Below are 21,863 nucleotides of genomic sequence, written 5' to 3'. Positions count from 1 at the left end.
TAGTTCCATTTGAAGAAGGGGGACACCCAATAGACTAGAAACAGCAGGATTTCAGAAAAGACAGAAAACAGATGGGAGATCGCACTCAGAAACCTCAAAGCAGGGCACCTGTGGGAGAATTCTGCACAGAGCTCCACGCCCAGAGGCGGCACAAACAGCAGAAGGACCACAGGGGTCGTGACAGCGTGATTAGTTGGGGTTCTATGTGGGGAACCACCAGGCCGATGGTTGCACATTCTCCTTTTCTCCATGGGCCAAGGGGCAAAGGTGAGGATGGCTGCCCTTAGATGAGAACAGTGGGAGTGGCAGCTTGGATCAGAGACCAGGTGGTACTTTAAATGGCTGGCAACACCTGGCAAAAGCAAAAAGCATCACTGCCCGGGTGAGGAGCTGTCAAAGTGCAACACAGCGTGCCCCCGTCCCCCTCTTACTGAGACCCTCCAAGTCAGCGCAGTACCCACCCAGCTGTTTTGCAGGGACTCTCAACTACTAAGGCAAGGAGACAAGACTCAACAAACAGATCAATTTGGGAAGAATTGACATTTGAACCATGTGGACCTATGAACAAAGTCTATCTCTCCATTTACTTGTGTCTTTAATTTCTCTTAGCCATGTTTTGTAGTTTTCAGTACAGATCTTGTACATCTTTTGTCAGATTTATACCTAACTCATATTTTTGATACTATTATAAATGGTATTATTACTTTAAATTTCAATTTCTGATTCTTTGGCATTAGAATATAGAAACACAACTGATTTTTTTTTTCTTTTTTAAATTAATTAATTTTTGGCTGCGTTGGGTCTCTGTTGCTGTGCGCGGGCTTTCTCTAGTTGTGGCGAGCGGGGGCTACTCTTCGTTTCGGTGCGCGGGCTTCTCATTGCGGTGGCTTCTCTTGTTGCAGACGGGCTCTAGGCGCAAGGGCTTCAGTAGTTGTGGCACGCAGGCTCAGTAGTTGTGGATCACGGGCTTAGTTGCTCCGCGGCATGTGGAATCTTCCCGGGCCAGGGCTCGAACCCATGTCCCCTGCGCTGGCAGGCGGATTCTTAACCACTGTGCCACCAGGGAAGTCCCACAAACACAACTGTTTTTTGTATTTTGGCCTTGTATGCTGCAACCTTACTAAACTCACTTATTAGTTCTAGTAGCTTTTTTATGGATTCCTTAGAATTTCTCTACGTATGTGGTCATATTGTATATGAACAAAGACAGTTTTACTTCTTCCTTTCAAATTTTGATGCCTTTAATTTCTTTTTCTTGCCTCACTGCACCAATAGAACTTCCAGTACAATGCTTAATAGAAATAACAGGAAAGGACACACTTGCTTTGTTCCTGGTCTTAGGGAGAAAGCATTCGGTCTTTCACTGTTATGATGTCAGTGATAGGGTTTTTTTGGTAGATGCCCTTTGCTGGGTTTGAGGAAGTTCTCTTCTATCCCTCGTTTGTAGAGAGGTTTTTTTTGTTTGTTTGTTTTAAAGAGAATCAGCATTAAATCAAAACTACAATGAAGTATCACCTTACCTCGGTCAGACTGGCCATCAAAATGTCTGCAAATAATAAATGCTGCAGAGGGTGTGGAGAAAAGGGAACCTTCCTACACTGTCGGGAATGTAAATTGGTGCAGCCACTATGGAGAACAGTATGGAGGTTCTTTAAAAAATGAAAATAGAGTTACCATGTGATCCTGCAATCCCACTCCTGGGCAAAGATCCAGAGAAAACCATAATTCAAAAAGATACATGCACCCCAATGTTCACAGCAGCACTATTTACAGTAGCCAAGACATGGAAGCAACCTAAATGTCCATCAACAGATGAATGGATAAAGAAGATGGGGTACACATACACAGTGGAATATTGGTCATAAAAATGAATGAAATAATGCCATTTGCAGCAACATGGATAGACCTAGAGATTATTATTCTAAGCCTGAAGTAAGTCAGACAAAGACAAATATCATATGGTATCACTTATATGCCGAATCTAAAATTTGATACAAGTGAATTTATTTGCAAAACAGAAACAGACTCACAGACGTAGAAAACAAACTTATGGGGACTTCCCTGTTGGTGCAGTGGTTAAGAATCCACCTGCCATGCAGGAGACACGGGTTCAAGCCATGGTCTGGGAAGATCCCACATGCCGCGGAACAACTAAGCCCGTGCACCACAACTACTGATCCTGCGCTCTAGAGCCCGCGAGCCACAACTACTGAAGTCCGCATGCCAAGAGCCTGTTCTCCGCGACAAGAGAAGCCACCGCAGTGAGAAGACCGCGCACTGCAATGAAGAGTAGCCCCCGCTCCTCGCAGCTAGAGAAAGCCCGTACGCAGCAACAAAGACCCAACACAGCCAAAAATAAATAAATATATTTAAAAAAAAAACAAACGAAGAAAACATACTTGTGGTTACCAAAGGGGAAAGGGGAGAGAAGGATAAATTAGGAGTTTGGGATTAACTTATACACACTACTATACATAAAATAGATAATCAATTACAACCTACTGTATAGCACAGGGAACTCTACTCAATATTTTGTAATAACCTATAAGGGAAAAGAATCTGAAAAAAATAGATATATATGTATGTATAACTGAATCACTTTGCTGTACACCTGAAACTATTACGACATTGTAAATCAACTATACTTCAATAAAAATAAATAAATTTAAAAAAAGAATCAGCATTAATTTATTTTTAATTGAAGTATAGTTGATTTACAATGTCGTAATAGTTTCTGGTGTATAGCAAAGCGATTCAGTTACATATATATATACATATATATACACACATATATATACATTCTTTTTTGGATTCTTTTCCATTATGGTTTATTACAATATATTAAATATAGTTCCCTGTGCTATACAGTAAGACCTTGTTGGTTATCTATTTTATATATAGTAGTGTGTATAGGTTAATCCCAAACTCCTAATTTATCCCTCTCTTCCCTTTCCCCTTTGGTAACCATAAGTTTGTTTTCTATGTCTGTGGGTCTGTTTCTGTTTTGCAAATAAATTCATTTGTATCAGATTTTGATTCAGCATATAAGTGATATCATATGATATTTGTCTTTCTCTGTCTGACTTACTTCAGGCTTAGTATGATAATCCCTAGATCTATCCATGTTGCTGCAAATGGCATTATTTCATTCTTTTTTATGACTAATATTCCGTGGTGTATTTATACCACATCTTCTTTATCCATTCATCTGTCGATGGACATTTAGGTTGCTTCCATGTCTTGTCTATTGTAAATAGTGCTGCAATGTACATTGGGGTGCATGTAACTTTTTGAATTATGGTTTTCTCTGGATGTATGCCCAGGAGTGGAATTGCTGGATCATATGGTAACTCTATTTTTAGTTGCTGTTGTTGTTTTTGGCTGCACTTCGAGGCTCGTGGGATCTTAGTTCCCTGACCCAGGATTGAACCGGGCTCCGGCAGTGAAAGCGCCGAGTCCTAACCGCTGGACTGCCAGGGAATTCCCTATTCTTAGTTTTTTAAGGACCCTCCATACTGTTTTCCGTAGTGGCTGCACCAGTTTACATCCCCCTCACCCCCCAACAGTGTTGGAGGGTTCCCTTTTCTCCACATTTTTTTTTTAAATAATCAATCAATAATGGAGGTTGGATTTTGTCAGATGATCTTTCTGCATGTAATGAGAGATCATACCATTTTTCTTAGTTATGGCAAATTTCATTGATTGATTTTGGAGTATTAAACCAACTTTACTTTCCTGGGATAAATTCTACTTGGTCATGACCTGGGAGGAGGATGAAAGCCTATTCCCCAGGATGTGCCCCTTTTGTTGAGTTTAGGGGTGTGTACCGGCCAAAGATAAGGGGGCGGTGGGGATGGTGGGAGACTCATACCTTAGTGGAGAGAGACTCCGGCGTTAAAATCTGGACTCCTCCATTCTCTGTTTCCTACCTACCCTCAACCGTGTGTCCTTACCCATTAGGGAGTCTCCATGTTCCTCTGTCAAGGCAGGAACTTCCCCTTAGGTCATAGTACTCTGGTCCTCAGGGCAGAGGAAAGAACCTGTTGTTTCCACTTCCGAACCCGGCCAGGGTCCAGCACCACTCTCGAAAACTTCTGTTGGCCTTGAGGGGCTGTTTTCCTGCCTGCAGTCCCTGCAGAGAGGACGGCATAAGTAGAAAATTCTCCCTAGCCCCACCCCCTACTGAAGATGCCTGGCCCTCATCCCCGCTTAGTCTGTCTTCCTGTCACCAGGTTCCAGGCTCCTTCTGTCTCACTGGGGGTTTCCCACAACTCTTGTTATTTTCTGCTCCCCAACAATTTCACTTCTATGTCTCAGTTCTGTGACATCCTCTCCGTCGTTTGGCCGATGGATCCTGTAGCCCATGTTAATTCTGCTTCGCCTGAAACCAGGATTAACGTCGTATTTCAGGAGCTGGAAGTCTACTTGTAACAGATAATTTAACTGTAATACTAGATGCATAAAAATAATAGAGCAATATCTTCCAAGTGCCGAAGAGAAAGAAATTTGGACTTGAATTCTATATTTAGCCAAATTATCGGTCACACTACTGAAGTCTCCCACAGGGGAAGCACTTAATCCTGAATGCCACGTGTGTCAAGGTCATCATTGCAATCTTTGGTAACGTTTGACCTCATATTAATAAATCGAAGTAAAAGTAATCCAAAACCACGGATTATGTAAAACAAATCAAAGTTTGCTACTTTGCGGGGGGGTTGAGGTGGAGGGAGAGATTATTAATTCTATTGTGAAAAAATTATATTTTCCTGGTAAAACTCTCAAACAGAGGGGCATTGATTTTAAAGTAAAGCCTCCACCTCCTCAGCCTTTTCCGTTCCGTTCCTCAAAGGTAACCACTGTTAATAGGCTTCTGCGTCTGCTTCTAGAATGTTCTATGTATATTTAAAATACGCGTGTGCATGTGCGTGGTGTGTGTGTGTATGTGTGCTTTGCGCAAATTGCATTATGCTGTATATAATGTTTTGTAACTAGCCCTTTTCCTTCAGCTACGTATTTTTCTTTATTGCTACATATAGACCTCCCTCCTTAGTCTTAAAGTCTGCATAAAACACCATTATGTGGATGTACCACAGTATGGCAAAAATTTTTGGATGGACATTTGGCTTGTTTCTACGCTTTTCGTTGTTGCAAATGAGGCTGAAATGAAGACCCTTGTGCTTTCTGTTTTCCTAAGAATGCATCTGAAGGATAAATTCCTTCCTGGAAGTAGAATTGCTGAGTCAGAGCAAGTGTACATTTTGGATTTTAACTGACATTGCCAAATTGCCATCCCATGGCATGGAGCCAATCTACATGTATCTTTTCACATGCTGACTGGCACTGGCTTTATCAGCCCTTTTAAATTTTAACTAGTCTTTCCGATGGATAAAGATGCTGTTGAATTCTTTTACTTTGAGTTTCATTGCTTCTTATTTTTAGTGTTATTTTGTAGAACTTTGACTCATGGAAGCTTACCACCCATACCACCCCCACCACCAATAACCACAAGTATAAAGGGGGTTAACTGAATAACCATTAAACATTTGCATAGTCATGTACCTTAACTGTCTTTACCTTTACCATACTACCCTAAACAAATTTGGGAACCATTATTTGAAACTAACAAAAGCTTGAATGTTCACTCTTTAAAATGTTTTAATCTTGTTCAGTAAATAGGAAGTGCAACCTCTCTAGAGCGGAGGGTTAAAAATGCCCAACGCTTTTCAGCTCTATGAATTTACCTTCTAAAGAGAACCAAAAGAAGCATACTAAATTTTTTTCTTTAAAAATACTTACCTTGGAACTTCCCTGGTGGCGCAGTGGTTAAGAATCCACCTGCCAATGCAGGGGACACGTGTTCAAGCCCTGGTCCGGGAAGATCCCACACGCCGGGGAGCAACTAAGCCCATGCACCGTAACTACTGAGCCTGCACTCTAGAGCCCGCGAGCCACAACTACTGAGCCCGAGTGCCACAACTACTGAAGCCTGTGCTCTAGAGCCCATGAGCCACAACTACTGAAGCCCGCACGCCTAGAGCCCGTGCTCCACAACAAGAGAAGCCACTACAATGAGAAGCCCGCGCATCGCAACGAAGAGTAGCCCCCACCCACCACAACTAGAGAAAGCCGCGCGCAGCAATGAAGACCCAACGCAGCCAAAAACAAATAAATAATTAATAATAATAAAAAAATCCTTACCTTGAAAGCTTTTAAGGGAAAGAGAATATTTATAAGATTTTACAAGTTCTGTGGAGAAACTCAAAGGCTAAATGTATATACATTTTTCAAAAAGAAAGTACTTAGGAATAAACCTAACAAGAGGGTAAAACAATAACACTTCAATGAAGACTATAAAAGTAGACAAAACGGTATATTGTATTACTCAAGAATGTAAGCTCCGTGAGACCAAGTAATTTGTTAATTGCTATATCCCCAGTGCCAAGAACAGTGCTGGCACAGAGGTGCTCAGTAAATACATGTTGAATGGATGAATGTGCATGGATAGGAAGATTTAATGTCATAAGATGCCAATTGTCACCAAATTTGTGTATAAATTGAATACCATATCAATAAAAATCTCAACTGGATTTCTCATGGAACTAGACACTCAAAAATTCACAAGAGAGAGAAAATATGTTAGAATGTTGAAGATTCTTTTGAAAAAGAAGAATGAGGAAGGAGAATTTATCTCACGAGAAATCAAAATATATTAGAAAGTTGTGGCAACTGCAATGATTAGGTATCGACATCGGAATTGATAGCTAGACTAGTAGATCAGTAGAATAGAATAATCTAGAAACACACACACATTTATGGTGAGTGATAAAAGTAGCATCTCAGCTCAGTGCAGAAATGACAGATTATTCAGTTAAAGGCACTGGGACAACTGGTTTTCCATTTGGAAAGAAATGAAGGTAGCTTGCTTTCTTACACTGTTCACACACAAAAATTCCAGATGGTTTAGTGATCTAAATGTGAAAAATCAAAGTATTAAGGTTTTAGAAGAATATACATATGATTTTTGAAAAAGGAAAGATCCTCTTAAACAAGTCTGAAAAGGAAGATCCATTGAGGAAAAGATTGATAAATTTGACCACCTCAAAATTAAGACCCTATAAAAAACATAAATGAAAAGTGACAAGACTGGAAAAACTTATTAGCAATGTACATGACAGCTGACAGATGACTGTTCATCCAGAACATACAATAACTTTTGCACTTCAATAAAAAGAGTGATAATCAATAGGAAACTGGACAAAACCAAGCACAGGAAATTTACAGAGGAGGTAATATGCATACAATGATGAACAATCTCACTCTTAATCAAATAAGTAAAAATTGAACCAATAATGTGATTCTAATCTTTGCCTACGAGAATTTTACCATTTGGAGGACAGTTTGGTAATATCTATTAGAAATTTAAAATGCACAAAACCTATGACTGACTTCTTAATCTTTACCCAGGAGAACACATGTGTGTGCACAAAGAGGCTCTTGCTGCATTGTTTTTAATAGTGAAAAATGGAAAAATGTCAGCTTCCATCAATAGAGGAAGGGTGGCATAGTGGAGGTATACCTCATCTGAAGAATACTGGGTAGCATTTAAAAAAGTGAGATAGTTCTCTAAGTAGCACATGATAACAGATCTGCAAGAGGTATTATTGAGTGAGAGAAGCACGCTGCTGAGCAATGTGTATAATGTGATAATCATTTATGGAAAAATAAAGAAGAATATTTCCCACAGATCCATATGTATAAATGAATGTAAAGTAAAAAGGTTTGGAAGGACAAACACAAAAATGACAACAATGTTTATGTCTCAGGATTGGGGGAAAGGGACTGTAATTGGAAATGGTGTAATAACCTAATCTAGAGGGAGCTTGAAACTGACCTGTAATATTTTAATTTTATTCAAAAGATATCCAGGTATTAATTACCTGCCTAATTCTAAATTAACTTTTAAAACTTTAAAGAGAGAGAAAACAAGGACTTTGGACTGGGTGCAGTTGGGGTGTTTGAGGAGTCACTGCCCCCGTCCCCTCCCCAGCTTCCATAAGCCCCCTTCACTCCAACCACACACACACACAGGAAATCTGGCTGTAATCCCAACTGAACTGTTTCCTAAACAGCATTAAGAAAGAACAAGCTGTTTTGCAAGCAGTAGCAGAGAGAGCCCGTTACCCCATAGACAGTTGGACTTCACCCTAGGAGTGGGGATGTTTGGGAAGGCAAATGGAGAGAAGGAGGGCAGTAAGTGTGGGTGGGTGGAGAGGCTCCCCCAAAGGACTATAGTCATGAGATGTAGCAGTCTCAGCAGTGCCCTCCAGAGGCCACCCCCAGGATAGGGAGCTAGGGGGTAAGTCGTGGGACAAGGCTTGTCTGAAATATCTCCTCTGGCAGACATATTCTCCTTCTGGTTATTCTGCATGCTGAGAAGCCCTCTGAGCCTCAATTACACCTGAGCCAGACAAATAGGGCCTAGATGAGGGATCAACAGAGATACAGACTGGGCGGCCTTACAGGGATCCCACCTGGGCCATTATTAATTGGTTGGAAACATCATAAAGAGCATCTCACATCATCACAGAGCATCTCAAACCTCTGCACACAAATGGAGGCCCACAGCCCCTGCCCTGAGCCAAAGGCAGGTGGTGTGGGGATTATAAATCTTGAGAATTCTACCCCCTCCACATGGATAGAGAGTGAAGGGCATTTTAACGTCATCCTTTGAAAAGGCTTTAGTTTTTCATTCGTTGCCTCATCACCGCCCGTGAGAAATCAGGGCAGGTCTCTTGACGCCCATGAATCACTGCAACGCCTCCTGCCTGGCACTTGGCCTCTGGGCCTGTCCCCTCAGTGCACCTTCCACTTGGCAGCCCAAGTGAGCTTTCTAAAATGAACTCTGACCATGCACTTCAGGGCCTTCATGGCTCCCTGGAGCCTTCAGGACAAGAACTTCTCAGGAGGTCAGCAAGAGCGTTGTGTCCTGGGCCTCTGCCTGCCTTATCAGCCTCATCCTGCCCCACCCTGTCGCCATGTTGGAACTGTCTGGACGAAGCCCACCTGTGTCAAGGCTTTTGCTGTGTCATCCTCTGGGCCAGAATGCTCTTCCTCCCTGGGTCCAACTTATAAACATTCTTCAAGACAGTCTCAAGCACCAATTCCTCAAAAAAGCCTTCTTCGATGCTCCCAAAGAACCCTGCCCAAGGTTGTTGGGCTGCCATCGGTCGGCATCCCCCTGTGCTCACTGAGGAAAAGGCCTTTGCTCAATGGAGGGCACCCAATGGCCAGCACAGTACCTGTCATGTGCGGAGCTCGGTACCTACTCAGTGAATAAATGCCTGAGCGAAAGGTCAGGAATAAACCTGCAGAGGCCACTGGGTAAAGAGCACTCATTTGTAAGTCAAGAGACCTGACAACTAGATTTTTCTGAGCTGTGCCACACTGCTGCCCTAGGCAAAGTTATTTCCTTCCCAGATCTCCATCTTTCTCATCTGTGCTATGAGGAACTTGTATTAAATGTCTCTTACCTCTTGGGCTCTGACAATTCCCTTAAAAGAGTAAAGGAACACTAATTGTCAGTTGATGAGGGCGATGGGAAACAGGTGCTCCCACGCATGGCTGATGGGAGAGTGAAAGCCTTAAAAATGTGGATACCCAAATATGCAGCAATTTTACTTCTAGGACTTTTTGCCTAAGGAAATAACTGAAGATGTGACTAGAGATTTAACTCCATGGAAAATGACCCTAGTACTGCTTATAACAGTGAAAATAGGAAATGACCCAAGTATCTAACAAGAGAGGATTAGTGAATAAAACATAGTATTTCATACCAAATATTATGCAGATATAGAAATGAAATAAATCTCTTTTTATTGACAGAGAGATGTCCAGGCTAAATTAAGTATTAAAAGTAGATTGTAGGGGCTTCCCTGGTGGCACAGTGGTTAAGAATCTGGCTGCCAATGCAGGAGACACGGGTTCGAGCCCTGGTCTGGGAAGATCCCACATGCCGCGGAGCAACTAAGTCCTTGTGCCACAACTACTGAGCCTGCGCTCTAGAGCCCGTGAGCCACAACTACCGAAGCCTGCGCGCCTAGAGCCCGTGCTCTGCAACGGAGAGTAGCCCCCGCTTGCTGCAACTAGAGAAAGCCTGCGTGCAGCAACGAAGACCCAACACAGCCAAAAATAAATAAATAAAAAATTAAAAAAGTAGTTTGTAAAATAATATTTAAAGTAATATTACATATTAAAAATAATATATATTTTTTGGCCTCACCACGTGACTTGTGGAATCTTAGTTCCCCGACCAGGGATTGAACCCGGGCCATGGCATTAAAGTGCCAAGTCCTAACCATTGGACTGACAGGGAACTCCCCTAAAGTATGTTCTTATCACAGTTTAAAATACATATTATATCTACATATAGGATATCAAATTATGAAATGGGGTTATTGGTGAGTGGTGGGATTATGGGAAATTATTTTCCTTCCTGCTTCTTATTTATGTGAAAGATGGCAAACCTGGAAAGAAAAAAAAATTACCCATAACCTCACCTGATTGTAAATATTTTACAATATTATTTACTTATTCTATAACATTTCATGTATGGAAATATATGTTACTTACAGGATGAAAAAAAAAGTATTTTCAAAAGCCTATAAAATTCTAGAACCTGATTCACAAAGAGCCATTCGTCCAAGTTCACACATAGCAAGTCCCTGGCAGAACAAGGCTGGAAGAATGGCCTCCTCTCTCATGGGCCCCTGGACTCTGCTTCCTGGCAGATGACAGGATCACTGGGCACATTTGGAAGATGTCGCTGTCCCTTGTTCCTTGGCCAAGATGTGGTCTGGGCATAGAAGGCGAGAGTGAGTGCAGGAGGGTATCTGAAGGTAGGAGGTGTGGGTAGACCAAACAGGACATGGGGGCCACGGCTGGCACGTGCCCAGCCTGACGAGGGCACAGGGAGGTGGACAGACAGTCATTAGTTGTAGGGTACCTTTCCTGCTGCGGAATGGCAGTCCCTTTGCCAGTCTTCCCCAGGGCTTCTCCCTCTTCTATTTCAAAAGTTTAATGCAAATCCTAACGACACTGATCTTGTCCCTGGGAGGCACTGGGCTGTGTCACCCAACTGACCACTAACCACAACCAGCTCGCTTCTCTCCTGGTTCCTGAAATCTGGGGGCAGATAGTGGGGATGTTGGAGACAGCCCCCTACCAAAAGCCAAGAGGAAAGGGGATGAAGAGAGGGATAGAGGAAGTTAACCTTAGTCCTCAGCCCACGGCCCCCAGGGTCTTCTTTCCTGTGAAGCCCAACGGTCCCCAGCCAGATTTCCTGTCCCTTTAGCCTTCTCCAAGAATGGAGGGCTGCCCATCAAGGTTGGCCACAGGGGCCAGGTTACTGTTGGGGGTGGGGCATGGTGCCCCGAGGCAGATCGGGCCATCATCACTCCACGTCTCTCCTTCACCTTCTGTTTCCCATAATTCCTTAGGTTGTCAGTTCCTAACTTTTGTCCCTTTCAAAGGAACCTTGGCTACTCAGTTGAACCAGAATTTTGGAGGGGGGTGGTTAGTTGTCTGCGCCCCCTGGGGACAGCACTGGTCTAGGCACACAATGGGGAGCTGAGAAACTCTGGGGGTACTAAGTTCAAAGGCTGGAGACAGTTCTGGTCCCTCCTCTCCTGCCCGTCTCACCCATATCAGAGAACTCTTTCTAGGCACCCCAGGCCCAGGCGGGGAGGAGAGAGAGTTCAGCCTCCAGGGGCGGGCCTCATCTGCCCCGCCCCTCCCCCAGCTTGGAGGACATAAAAGCCCAGATTTAGCTAAGAGGTGATGCCAATGCCAGGTGGAGCACTGGAACTTTGGAGGTAGGGTCCCGGACTCCGTCTGTAGGCAGAACCCACTGAGGGGGCACTGGGGGGGTGAAGGTGGGAGTGAGGGGCCTGGGAGGAGAGGGACGTGGGGCTCTCCTCTCCCTAAATGCCCTGTGGGCTTTGGACACTTACTGGGCTTGGGGTCTTGCTGCAGAGATGAAGCTGCCCCTGGGCCTAGCAGGACTCCTGGTCATTCTAGCCACGCCCCAGCCTTCTGAGGGTGCCGCTCCAGGTAACAGTTCGGAAGGAAGGGAAAAGGTGGTGTGTTGGGGGTGGTTCTGAGTCCCCGGGATGCCTTTCTTCAGTGTAAGCCACCCGGTCTCTAGGGCCTGATGGGGGCTTTGGCCCCATTCCTGACCTCGTGACCCCTGTTCTGGGCAGCTGTCCTGGGGGAAGTGGAGACCTCGGTGGTGCTGACCTGCATGGAGGAGGCCAAGCGGCTAGTGGACAAAGCCTACAAGGAGCGGCGGGAAAGGTTGGGCACCGGGGTACGGCCTGGCTCTGGGCAAGGCTATCCCAGGCCTTTCAGAGAAGGAACAGGCAGTGGGGAATTTGTGGCTGGGCGTAGGGCCCTCTGTCTGTCAGTCTTTTTATCTCTGGATGTGAGAACATTTTCCAAACCATGCCTCCCATGGCCTGGCCTCTGGGCACCCAGGTCCAAACCCTGTTTAAAAAGAGAAACCTGCTTCCTAACTGTGGGTCTGTCTACACTGTCCTCTGTGCCCAGAACCCTGGGCTGGGGCTCTGCTGAGTGTCTCTGCCTCTCTCCTCTGGCCCTCCCTCCTCCCTCCCCCAAGCAGCATCAAGCAGCGGCTTCGCAGTGGCTCGGCCAGCCCCATGGAACTCCTGTCCTACTTCAAGCAGCCGGTGGCAGCCACCAGGACAGCTGTGAGGGCTGCTGACTACCTGCACGTGGCCCTAGGCCTGCTGGAGAGGAAGCTGCGGCCCCTGTGGCCAGGCCGCTTCAATGTCACAGGTACCGTGCCCTCTACATCCCAGACCCTCGCTCAGTCCCAGTGGTTCCCCCAACCCCTCTTTCCAGGGAGTCTCAGCGGGCATCCTAGCGTCCCCTCCATGTCCTCAGACCACACCCCGCAACCGAGGCTCCCCAGCAGAGGATAGAAAATAGGGTCTCAGCTCCCACTCGCCCCCTACTTTCCCGGCCCCGCAGACGTGCTGACACCTGCCCAGCTGGATCTGCTGTCCAAGACTAGCGGCTGCGCCTACCAGGACCTGGGGGTGAGGTGCCCAGAGGAGGACAAGTACCGAACCATCACCGGGCAGTGCAACAACAGGTGCGGCCGCTGGGGACCGCCCCTCGGCGGGCGGGCGGTGGCTAGAGGGGGTTGGTCCCGGCCACATGGCGTCAGCGCCCTGTCCCCCCACCCCTGCAGGCGCAGCCCCACGCTAGGGGCCTCCAACCGTGCCTTTGCGCGCTGGCTGCCGGCAGAGTACGAGGATGGCTTCTCCCTGCCCTTCGGCTGGACGCCCGGGGTCAAGCGCAACGGCTTCACGGTGCCCCTGGTGAGCCCTGGCCCGCGGAGTGGGAGAGGCCCGGCCGAGGCCAGGGCCCCTGACTCCCCGTGTCCCGCAGGCTCGTGCCGTCTCCAACGCCATCGTGCGCTTCCCCACGGAGAACCTGACCCCGGACCAGGAGCGCTCACTCATGTTCATGCAGTGGGGCCAGCTGCTGGACCACGACCTCGACTTCACCCCCGAGCCAGCCGCCCGCGTCTCCTTCCTCACTGGCCTCAACTGCGAGACCAGCTGCCTGCAGCAGCCTCCCTGCTTCCCGCTCAAGGTACTCCCTCCTTGCCCCACCGGCCAGCTTGCCCGGTCGCGGGAGGGGCAGCGTTCCTGGAAGGGAACACCTCCCTCCGTGCCCAGCCTTCCTTCCCTGGCTCCCAGCAAGGCTGGCCCTGAGCCCCCATCTCCCGCCGCTCTGGGCTAGGGACCTTCCCACCGTCCCTCAAACCTCTGTGTGCAGGTGCCGGGGGCTCAGTCCTCCTCCCTCCCCACTCACGGGCTCCCTCTCCCCAAGCCCACATCACACAGAGGCTGGCTTTTGGGGTTGGAGCAGGACTGAGAGTGGGCTGGTTGGTTGAGGCAGGTGCAGAGTAGGTAGACGAGGGGAGAAAGAAGGAAGGAGGATCCGAGAGAGAGAGAGAGAGAGAGAGAGACACAGGGGCCAGAGTGAGAGAGAGGAAAGGGACAGGGAAGAGACAGGAGAGGAAGGTGAAAGGAAGAGGAGGCCCCCGGAGAGTGTAGAGACCAGATCTAGAGAACAGAGGAGGGAGGAGCAGAGACAGAAAAGAGGAGAGAAAGGAGGTTTGAGGGGAGGGGTCAGAGGACTGGCCACACCCCCTCCAGGGAGCCCCACATCCCCCACGCCAGCATCCTACTTGACACCCCTCCAGCTCGGAGGCGCTCTGCTGGTGGAACCTCAGGCTGATCCCCTGGGGGCCTTGAGACGCTTTCCTGCCTGCCGAGGGGGCCGAGGAGCTCCGTTTTAGTGTCTGGGTTGCCCCCTCTGGTCCTGGGCTCTAGGCTGCTTCTGAGGTGGGAATTAAGGCCTTCAGGAGGGTGGACGGGGGAGAGCCACTCCTGATCTCTGTCCCTGCCCTCGGCGAGCCCGCCGGGCCTCTCTCTGTGCCGCAGATCCCGCCCGACGACCCGCGCATCAAGAACCAACGTGACTGCATCCCCTTCTTCCGCTCCAGCCCGGCCTGCAAAGGGAGCAACATCACCATCCGCAACCAGATCAACGCGCTCACCTCCTTCGTGGACGCCAGCATGGTGTACGGCAGTGAGGACGCCCTCGCCCTGCGGCTCCGCAACCAGACCAACCAGCTGGGGCTGCTGGCCGTCAACACCCGCTTCCAAGACAACGGCCGGGCCCTGCTGCCCTTTGACAACCTGCACGATGACCCCTGCCTCCTCACCAACCGCTCGGCGCACATCCCCTGCTTCCTGGCAGGTCAGTCCTGGGCAGGGACCTGGGCTGACGCAGGGGTGCCCCCTACCGGAGCCACAGCGGGCCTGCTTGAGAGCCCCTTGTGGGTTTGCACTTAGAGAGACTGTCCTCACCAACTTCATGATATTAATCCAGTTGCCTTGGTAACAAGTTGGTTGGAGCCAGAAAGGCGAAACAAAAACAAAACCCCAAACCGACAAAAACAATAACCCCAAACCTAAGAAGGAGACTCAGGGATGGCCAAGGAGCGAGCCTCTGTCCATCTGTTCAGCCCTTTCTCTGTCGCTCTCTTTCCCTCTGGACTCTGGGAGAGAGGAAAGTTGAGTCCTCCAGGAACAGGGAACTGAAGGGACAGAGAGCAACATGGCACCCTCACCCTCTAGAATCACAGTATCCAATATGGTAGCCACTAGCCACACATGGCTATTTTCATTTACGTGTAAGTTAATTTAAATTAACTTAAATTAAAAACAAGATTCCTGCACTGCGCTAGCTACATTTCAAGTGCTCAATAGCCTCATAGGCTAGTGGCTTCCATATAGGACAGCTCAAATGTAGAACATTTCCATCTTCATGTTCTATTGGGCAGAGCTACTCCAGAACATCCCACCTATCCACCTTGATTCCCTGTAATAAGAGAGGGTGGGATTTTCAATTTAAACAACTGGCACTCCTGGGGATATGGTTGGGGCAATGATGGTGGTAGTGCCCAGAAATTTTATGCTTTTACCTTTAAACCCAACAGTGGGTCTGAGGCCTTTCTCTCTGGCCTCCCAACCTCACCTCCTGGTGGCTCCTGATGGCTGGGCCCTGGGGAGGAGAATCAAGGTCAGCACCAGGGTGGGCTTTTCTGGGCTAGCAGGGGAAGAGCAGCGCTCCTTGGCCTCCACATTGGTGTTGAGCCACATGTTCCCAGCCCGGATGGTCATGACCTCTGTCAGGTTGTGGGAAGGAAAAGCTGCTCTCAGAGAATATCCTTCTCAACAAACTTGAGAGCTGTGGAGGACTGAACCCAGTGTCCTGCAGAAATGGGCCTGGCCCTAACCCTCTGGTACTTCCAGAGCAGGTTTAGGAGAGGACTAGAGGATCAGAGGGTCACACTTCGTTCTTTCGCACAGTCTCAAGGGTGGACTTCACACATCCTGTGCCCTGGTTCCCTGCCCTGAGCAGGCTGCACAATTAGCATGCAGTAAGGTGCAGATGGCAGTTCTGAGCAGATGGTACTGGCTTTCTAGAGTCCTGTGTTAAGAAGGATTCTGAGGTTGCATCCAATTTTAGCAGGAGAGAGGGCTGTGATCATTCACTGTGTCTCACATGGACAGGAAAATAGGGAGAGCCAACGTGCATGCTACTTTTTGGCCTTCCCTGAATCAAGAGAATAAGTCAATCAAGCTGTATTCATGGATCTCCTATTTTGTACCAGGCACTGTGTTAAACCCCACGGGTCTATGTATACATTGGGTGGGAGGATCAGATACAAAAAGGCACAAGCCACGGTCCTTGTCCTCAAGGTGCTACCAGTCTCAGGTGTGGGAAGGTGGCAAGTCTTGTGTCAGATCTGGTGCTTAGTGAATGAGCACCTCTGACCAGCAGTGCCACTAAAGAGAGGAAGAGCTATTATGGCAGACCAGGGCATCAAGACAGGCTTCCTAGAGGAGGTGTAAACTGAGCATGGCGTGGAAAGATGGGTGGAGAGGAGGGCTGGGTAAGGGGCATTTGAGGCCTTGGCTTGGGAGAGGGTTTCAGTGGAGCAAGTCCTTTCTGGGAGGGGGGTCTTAGGGATGACAGTAGCTTTTGCTTCCCCAAGGGGACACCCGCTCAAGTGAGATGCCTGAGCTCACCTCCATGCACACACTCTTTTTGCGGGAGCACAACCGGCTGGCCACAGAGCTCAAGCGCCTGAACCCCTGCTGGAATGGAGAGAAGCTCTATCAGGAAGCCCGAAAGATCGTGGGAGCCATGGTCCAGGTAGGCAGTCCTGCGCATCAGTGATGCCAGGGGTCGGCAGACTTAGGATCCAGACATGCCTCTGCCACATCTTAGCAGTGCAAATTAACCCTCATGAGCTTCAGTTTCTTCATCCATGATACTGTAAGGATTAAAGGACACATATGAAAACACCTGGCAGATACTAAATGCCTGACAAGGGTCACTTACCTTCCATCCCCTCTTTCCCAGGCTTGCTGACCTTTCTACTGATACTTTCCTGTCCACCGGGAATGGTACTGGGAGGTTTAAACAGGTGGTTCTAAAGTGCCTGGCGCACAGTAGCTGTTCAGTAAATGCTTCTCCTTTCCTTCATCTCATCATCACCCTTGGCTCCTTTGCACACTCCCTCTTCTGTATAGCTCTATCACAGCTCACCTGCTCTCCTTATCCTCGCTTATCCATGGGGGGTGTTCTCTCAACTTTTTTTGAAATGTTTTAATGCTTTATTTATTTATTTATTGGCCACACTACGTGGCTTGCAGAATCTTAGTTCCCTGACCAGGGATGGAACCCGTGCCCCCTGCAGTGGAAGCACAGAGTCCTAACCACTGGACCACCAGGGGATTTCCCTTCTCCCAACTTTTGATGCTCCAGCATCCCCATTGTCTCCCCAAGACATAAACACACACACACACACAGACACACGCGCATGCACATGCACAACCCTTGTTAATACTCCTTGACCCTGGAGGGGAGAGAGTTGCTGGTGCTGAGGGTGAGTTTTCAATTTGCACTAAGAAAGTAAGTGAGATTCATTTAAACCTCAGAGGAAATTCCAGAGTCTAGAATCTAGAGTGGGACTGTTCCATCTCTTCTCTTTTCACTGGGAGAAAGCATCTAAGGTGGCCCTTTTCCATTTTGCTGCCCCCTCCTCCTACAGGCAATATATTGAACCCTACTGTGAGCCAGGCACTTGCTGGGCACTGAGTAATTTCAAGAGAAATGAGATACAACCCTTGCCCTCAAGGAGCTAATAAGTTTGTAGGAGAAATGGGACCATGGGTAACAAGGGCAAGGGAGCTACTGCAAGGACTAACAAAGCCCTTTTTTTATGTAATACTTTAGGGCAGAGAGCAGCATAATTACCCGTAATTTACATTTGAGGAACTGGGGCTCAGAGAGGTTAATAACTGGCCCAAGGGCACACAGCAGGCAAGCACTAGAGCTCTGTTTATGCCACTCGGTGCCACTCTGTGAGACTCAGCTCCAGTGCTATGGGAGGCAAATCCCTGGCCACATATGAGGGAGGGATCCCCCGAGTCAGGAGCAGGTGAAGAATCTGCTGGGCGGGGTGAGTGGAGAGGCTGCTCTGCATGGCTTTTCTTTAGATCATCACTTACCGGGATTACTTGCCCCTGGTGCTGGGGCCGGTGGCCATGAGGAAGTACCTGCCCAAGTACCGCGCCTACAATGACTCGGTGGACCCGCGCATCGCCAACGTCTTCACCAATGCCTTCCGCTATGGCCACACCCTCATCCAACCCTTCATGTTCCGCCTGAACAATCAGTACCAGCCTATGCAACCCAACCCTCGTGTTCCGCTCAGCAAGGTCTTTTTTGCCAGCTGGAGGGTTGTGCTGGAAGGTGAGCGGGACCTAGGCCAGGAGTGAGTTAGCTGGCAGCCGAGGGAGGGATGGGGGTGGGCTTGGTCACAGGGAGCTAGGGTGGAACACATCCTCTTTCCTTCCATCTTTGGGGATCTGCTCTGACTTGCCGGCCTCAGTTCACCTGACCCTGCTTGCACGTCTGATAACAAGGCGTCGGGTGGAGGTGGCTTGTAAGGAGCTGGCTCCTTCCTGCGTGTTGTATTGCATAATGCTCAGTGACCCGGGAGGCCAGGGGCTGGGAGCACCTGAGCCTTGCCAGTCTGAATGGCATTATCGCCCGAGACCTCAAAGCCTCAGTGAGGACCTGCCCGCTGGGGACACCTTGGCACCAGAAGCCGCATGTGCCCGGCCCTCTTCTGCAACCCCCCCGGTTCTACCTGACTCCGGTCTGAGCTCTGATACTGAGCCAGATCCTTCCCCCAACCTTGCTCCTCTTGCCCCAGGTGGCATCGACCCCATCCTCCGGGGCCTCATGGCCACCCCTGCGAAGCTGAATCGCCAGAACCAAATCGCGGTGGATGAGATCCGGGAGCGGTTGTTTGAGCAGGTCATGAGGATCGGGCTGGATCTGCCCGCTCTGAACATGCAGCGCAGCCGGGACCACGGCCTCCCAGGTGAGGGGCTGTAGGAGTCTCCCCGGCCCCACCCCTCCCCACCTCCCACTCCAGGGCCTGCCCTCTCCAGTGCCCCCAGCTGCCCAGGGCTCCCCCGAACCCCCAGAACCTTGCTCTTAGGATGCGCTCTGAGGTCAGGCCCCTACCTCTCCCTGGGTCCATCTGCCCTATTTCCAGCACCTCCCGCCTCCTTTGTGTTGCTGTAACCCTCCAACTTAGAGCATCGTCGTAATAACCACAAGCCCCCGCCCACAGTCTGAAAATCTGTCTCCATCTCATTTCACTTTGCTTCATTTTACATGAATTCTGAGGGGAAGAGACTATTATCACTTCCATTTTACTGATGAGGAAACCGAGGCTTGGAGAAATTCAGAATCTGCCCAGGTTCTCCAGCCAAGTCCATGACAGAGCTGGAACTGGAGCCCAGATCAGCCTCACGCCAGGCCCGTGCCCGTGTTACAGGACAGCTGGCGTGGCTGATCCTTCTAGACACACTGCGCCCATCACGGGTCTGAGATCTCCACAGGGGGCCGGGAGATGCTCCTATTCTTTGACCCAGCAGGAGTTATGGCAATTTAGGATTTATCTTAGGGTGGGAGGGCAAGGGGAAGACAGAGAGGCTCCTGGAGAGACCCAGCTGTCCCCAGGCCCCTGGAGAGGCCGGAGGGTTCCCTGGGGGGTTTATAGCCTGGTAGCAGCCCCTCTGTGTCCTCCCCTCCCTCAGGTACCTCAGTACGTGGCCTCGCTGTGTTGGGAAGGTGGCCTTTCTGGGACCCACCCACAGGCCTCTCTCCCCTCCCCCCATACAGGGTACAACGCCTGGAGGCGCTTCTGCGGGCTTCCGCAGCCCAGCACGGTGGGCGAGCTGGGCACGGTCCTGAAGAACCTGGACCTAGCGAGGAAGCTGATGGCCCAGTACGGCACGCCCAACAACATCGACATCTGGATGGGCGCTGTGGCCGAGCCCTTGAACAGCGAAGGCCGCGTGGGCCTGCTCCTCGCCTGCCTCGTCGGGACCCAGTTCAGGAAGCTCCGCGACGGCGATCGGTAGGACGGAGGCCGAGCGGCTCAGGCCCGCTGCGTGGCGGTGGGCCTGTCCCCGACCCTCGGGGGCCCCAGCTTCCTCCTGCTAGAAGGAGTGTGCTCTGGGGAGCCTCAGGGTCATCCCTAATGTGCCCTGAATCTGTTGGGGGCGCAGCAAGGAGGGACCTGGACCCTTGGTTGTAGAGGAGGGAAGAGAGAAAACGCCACTCGTAGTCACTTCTCCGGGTCCCGGGCTGCCGCCATGGCACCGCCAGTCTCTGTTGAGAGGTCCCATCCTTGCTTTCCCATGGCTGCTCCTACTGTCATTTCCCTGGGGTCCTGACATCTATCACACCCAGTTCTACCCTAGCCTGAATCGCGCCTTTGGGATCATTTTTAAAAGGTGTCCCACTCCGGGTGGACAAATGATAAACCACCCCCAAGAGCCTTTCTCCCCACGTGGATGTAGCCCTGGCTGCATTGTGAATGAGTGTGGGCCTGGCTCCCGGTCTGTCATCAGCGGTGCCCGGAAGCTGCTGGGGCATGGGCGGGGGAGGCAGCTGGGCAGCTGTGAGTGGGGCTCTATTTGTTTGAACCCCCCTGGGCTGCCTGAGGGCCTGGAGCTCCCCCGAGCTGTGGGGCCGGTGTCTGCCGTGGTCCTCTGTCATCCGGGAGCAGCTCCAGCCAGCGGACGCCCTCCCGGCCCAGGAGGGCCTCAGGCACAGTGGCCAGGTGTGTTCCCGTGCAGGTTTTGGTGGCAGAACAAGGGCGTGTTCAGCCCGCAGCAACAGCAGGCCCTGGCCAAGATCTCCTTGCCCCGCATCATCTGCGACAACACAGGCATCACCGTCGTGTCCAAGAACAACATCTTCGCATCCAACACGTTCCCTCGGGACTTTGTCAACTGCAGTGCCCTCCCTGCGTTGGACTTGGCTTCCTGGAGGGACACGGACTAGAGGCTGGGTAAGGGGGTGCAGTGGTGAGGGGCAGGTTGGGCATACCTGGGCTGGCCAGCTGGAACCACAGAGATCTCCCTTCCCTAGGTGAGCCCATCCCGGTTCTGGGTGCCAGCCAGAAAAACCAATGACTGGACATTCATTCATGTGTGTGTGTGTGTGTGTGTACGTGCGCAATGAATATAAATTGCATTTTGTGTGTGTGTGTGAACATGGGTATTTTGTGTGCTGTGTATGTGTGTGTGTTTGCTGTTTATGTACTAAGTATGGAAGGCAGCAGAGTAGATTGGTGAGGAGCACAGGCTCAGGAGCCAGACTGCTTGGGTTCAAATCCTGCCTCTGCAGCTCACCAGCTGTGTGACCTTGGACAAGTTCCTCAACCTTGCTAAGCCTGAGTTTTCTTCTCTGTAAATAACAGCTATCACGGCTCCTTAGAAGGTCCATTTGCATTCTCTAGTACTCGGTTTATTGAGCACTTACTACCTGCCAGGCACTGTGCTAGGCATGGGAAACATACAGAAAAAGTCAGACACTGTTTCTGCCCTCACGGAGCTTATACCTTGAGAGTGTCCAGGGAGCAGAGGTGAACCAGCGACCCCAGAGGAGTGGCTAGTAGCAGTTGGGCTGTGGGTGGCGGTTGAGTTATGGGCCCGTGCGAGCCAGGCTCAGTCCCTGGCTGCCCTTTTTCTTGCTTACTCTCTTCTCTTGCTTTTTCACAGGAGCCTGCCTGGAGAGGGACTGGGGCCCATTGGCCCTTTTGTACCATTTGTTTGTACCTGATGATTATGATAATAAAAATCACTGATGGGGATCTTTGCTCTGTC

At 49.6% G+C, this 21,863-nt stretch overlaps 1 protein-coding gene and 1 long non-coding RNA gene across 2 annotated transcripts in view; one reads left to right on the top strand and one right to left on the bottom strand.

The window, feature by feature from the left end:
- The window catches only part of LOC309649795, a 12,431-nt gene extending 435 nt beyond the window's left edge, over positions 1 to 11,996 (bottom strand). Inside the window, exon 1 of the long non-coding RNA XR_014257302.1 lies at positions 109 to 11,996. This is a non-coding gene — a long non-coding RNA (uncharacterized lncRNA). The remainder of the gene's footprint in view (positions 1 to 108) is intronic.
- Positions 11,927 to 21,848, top strand: MPO (myeloperoxidase). Its single transcript, XM_082440213.1, has 12 exons — positions 11,927 to 12,108; positions 12,258 to 12,351; positions 12,677 to 12,852; positions 13,048 to 13,400; positions 13,471 to 13,677; positions 14,535 to 14,853; positions 16,658 to 16,818; positions 18,168 to 18,423; positions 18,890 to 19,060; positions 19,870 to 20,107; positions 20,832 to 21,046; positions 21,759 to 21,848. Exons 1-11 carry the CDS (start codon positions 12,033 to 12,035, stop codon positions 21,037 to 21,039), a joined length of 2,259 nt encoding a protein of 752 aa, XP_082296339.1. The 5' UTR covers positions 11,927 to 12,032; the 3' UTR covers positions 21,040 to 21,046; positions 21,759 to 21,848.
- The last annotated feature ends 15 nt before the right edge of the window (positions 21,849 to 21,863 follow it).

Source organism: Balaenoptera physalus (genome assembly GCF_965194825.1).
Source record: "Balaenoptera physalus genome assembly, chromosome: 20".
NCBI lineage: Eukaryota > Metazoa > Chordata > Mammalia > Artiodactyla > Balaenopteridae > Balaenoptera > Balaenoptera physalus.
Note: the sequence above shows the minus strand (reverse complement) of the source record. Positions and strands in the feature narration are given on the sequence as shown.

Excerpts from the sequence above, each read along its gene's own strand:
- MPO (XM_082440213.1), top strand. The coding sequence starts at position 12,033 with ATGAAGCTGCCCCTGGGCCTAGCAGGACTCCTGGTCATTCTAGCCACG. Across the intron at positions 18,424-18,889 it reads CTGGAGGGTTGTGCTGGAAG|GTGGCATCGACCCCATCCTC; the intron begins GTGAGCGGGACC and ends CTCTTGCCCCAG. Across the intron at positions 19,061-19,869 it reads CCGGGACCACGGCCTCCCAG|GGTACAACGCCTGGAGGCGC; the intron begins GTGAGGGGCTGT and ends CCCCCCATACAG.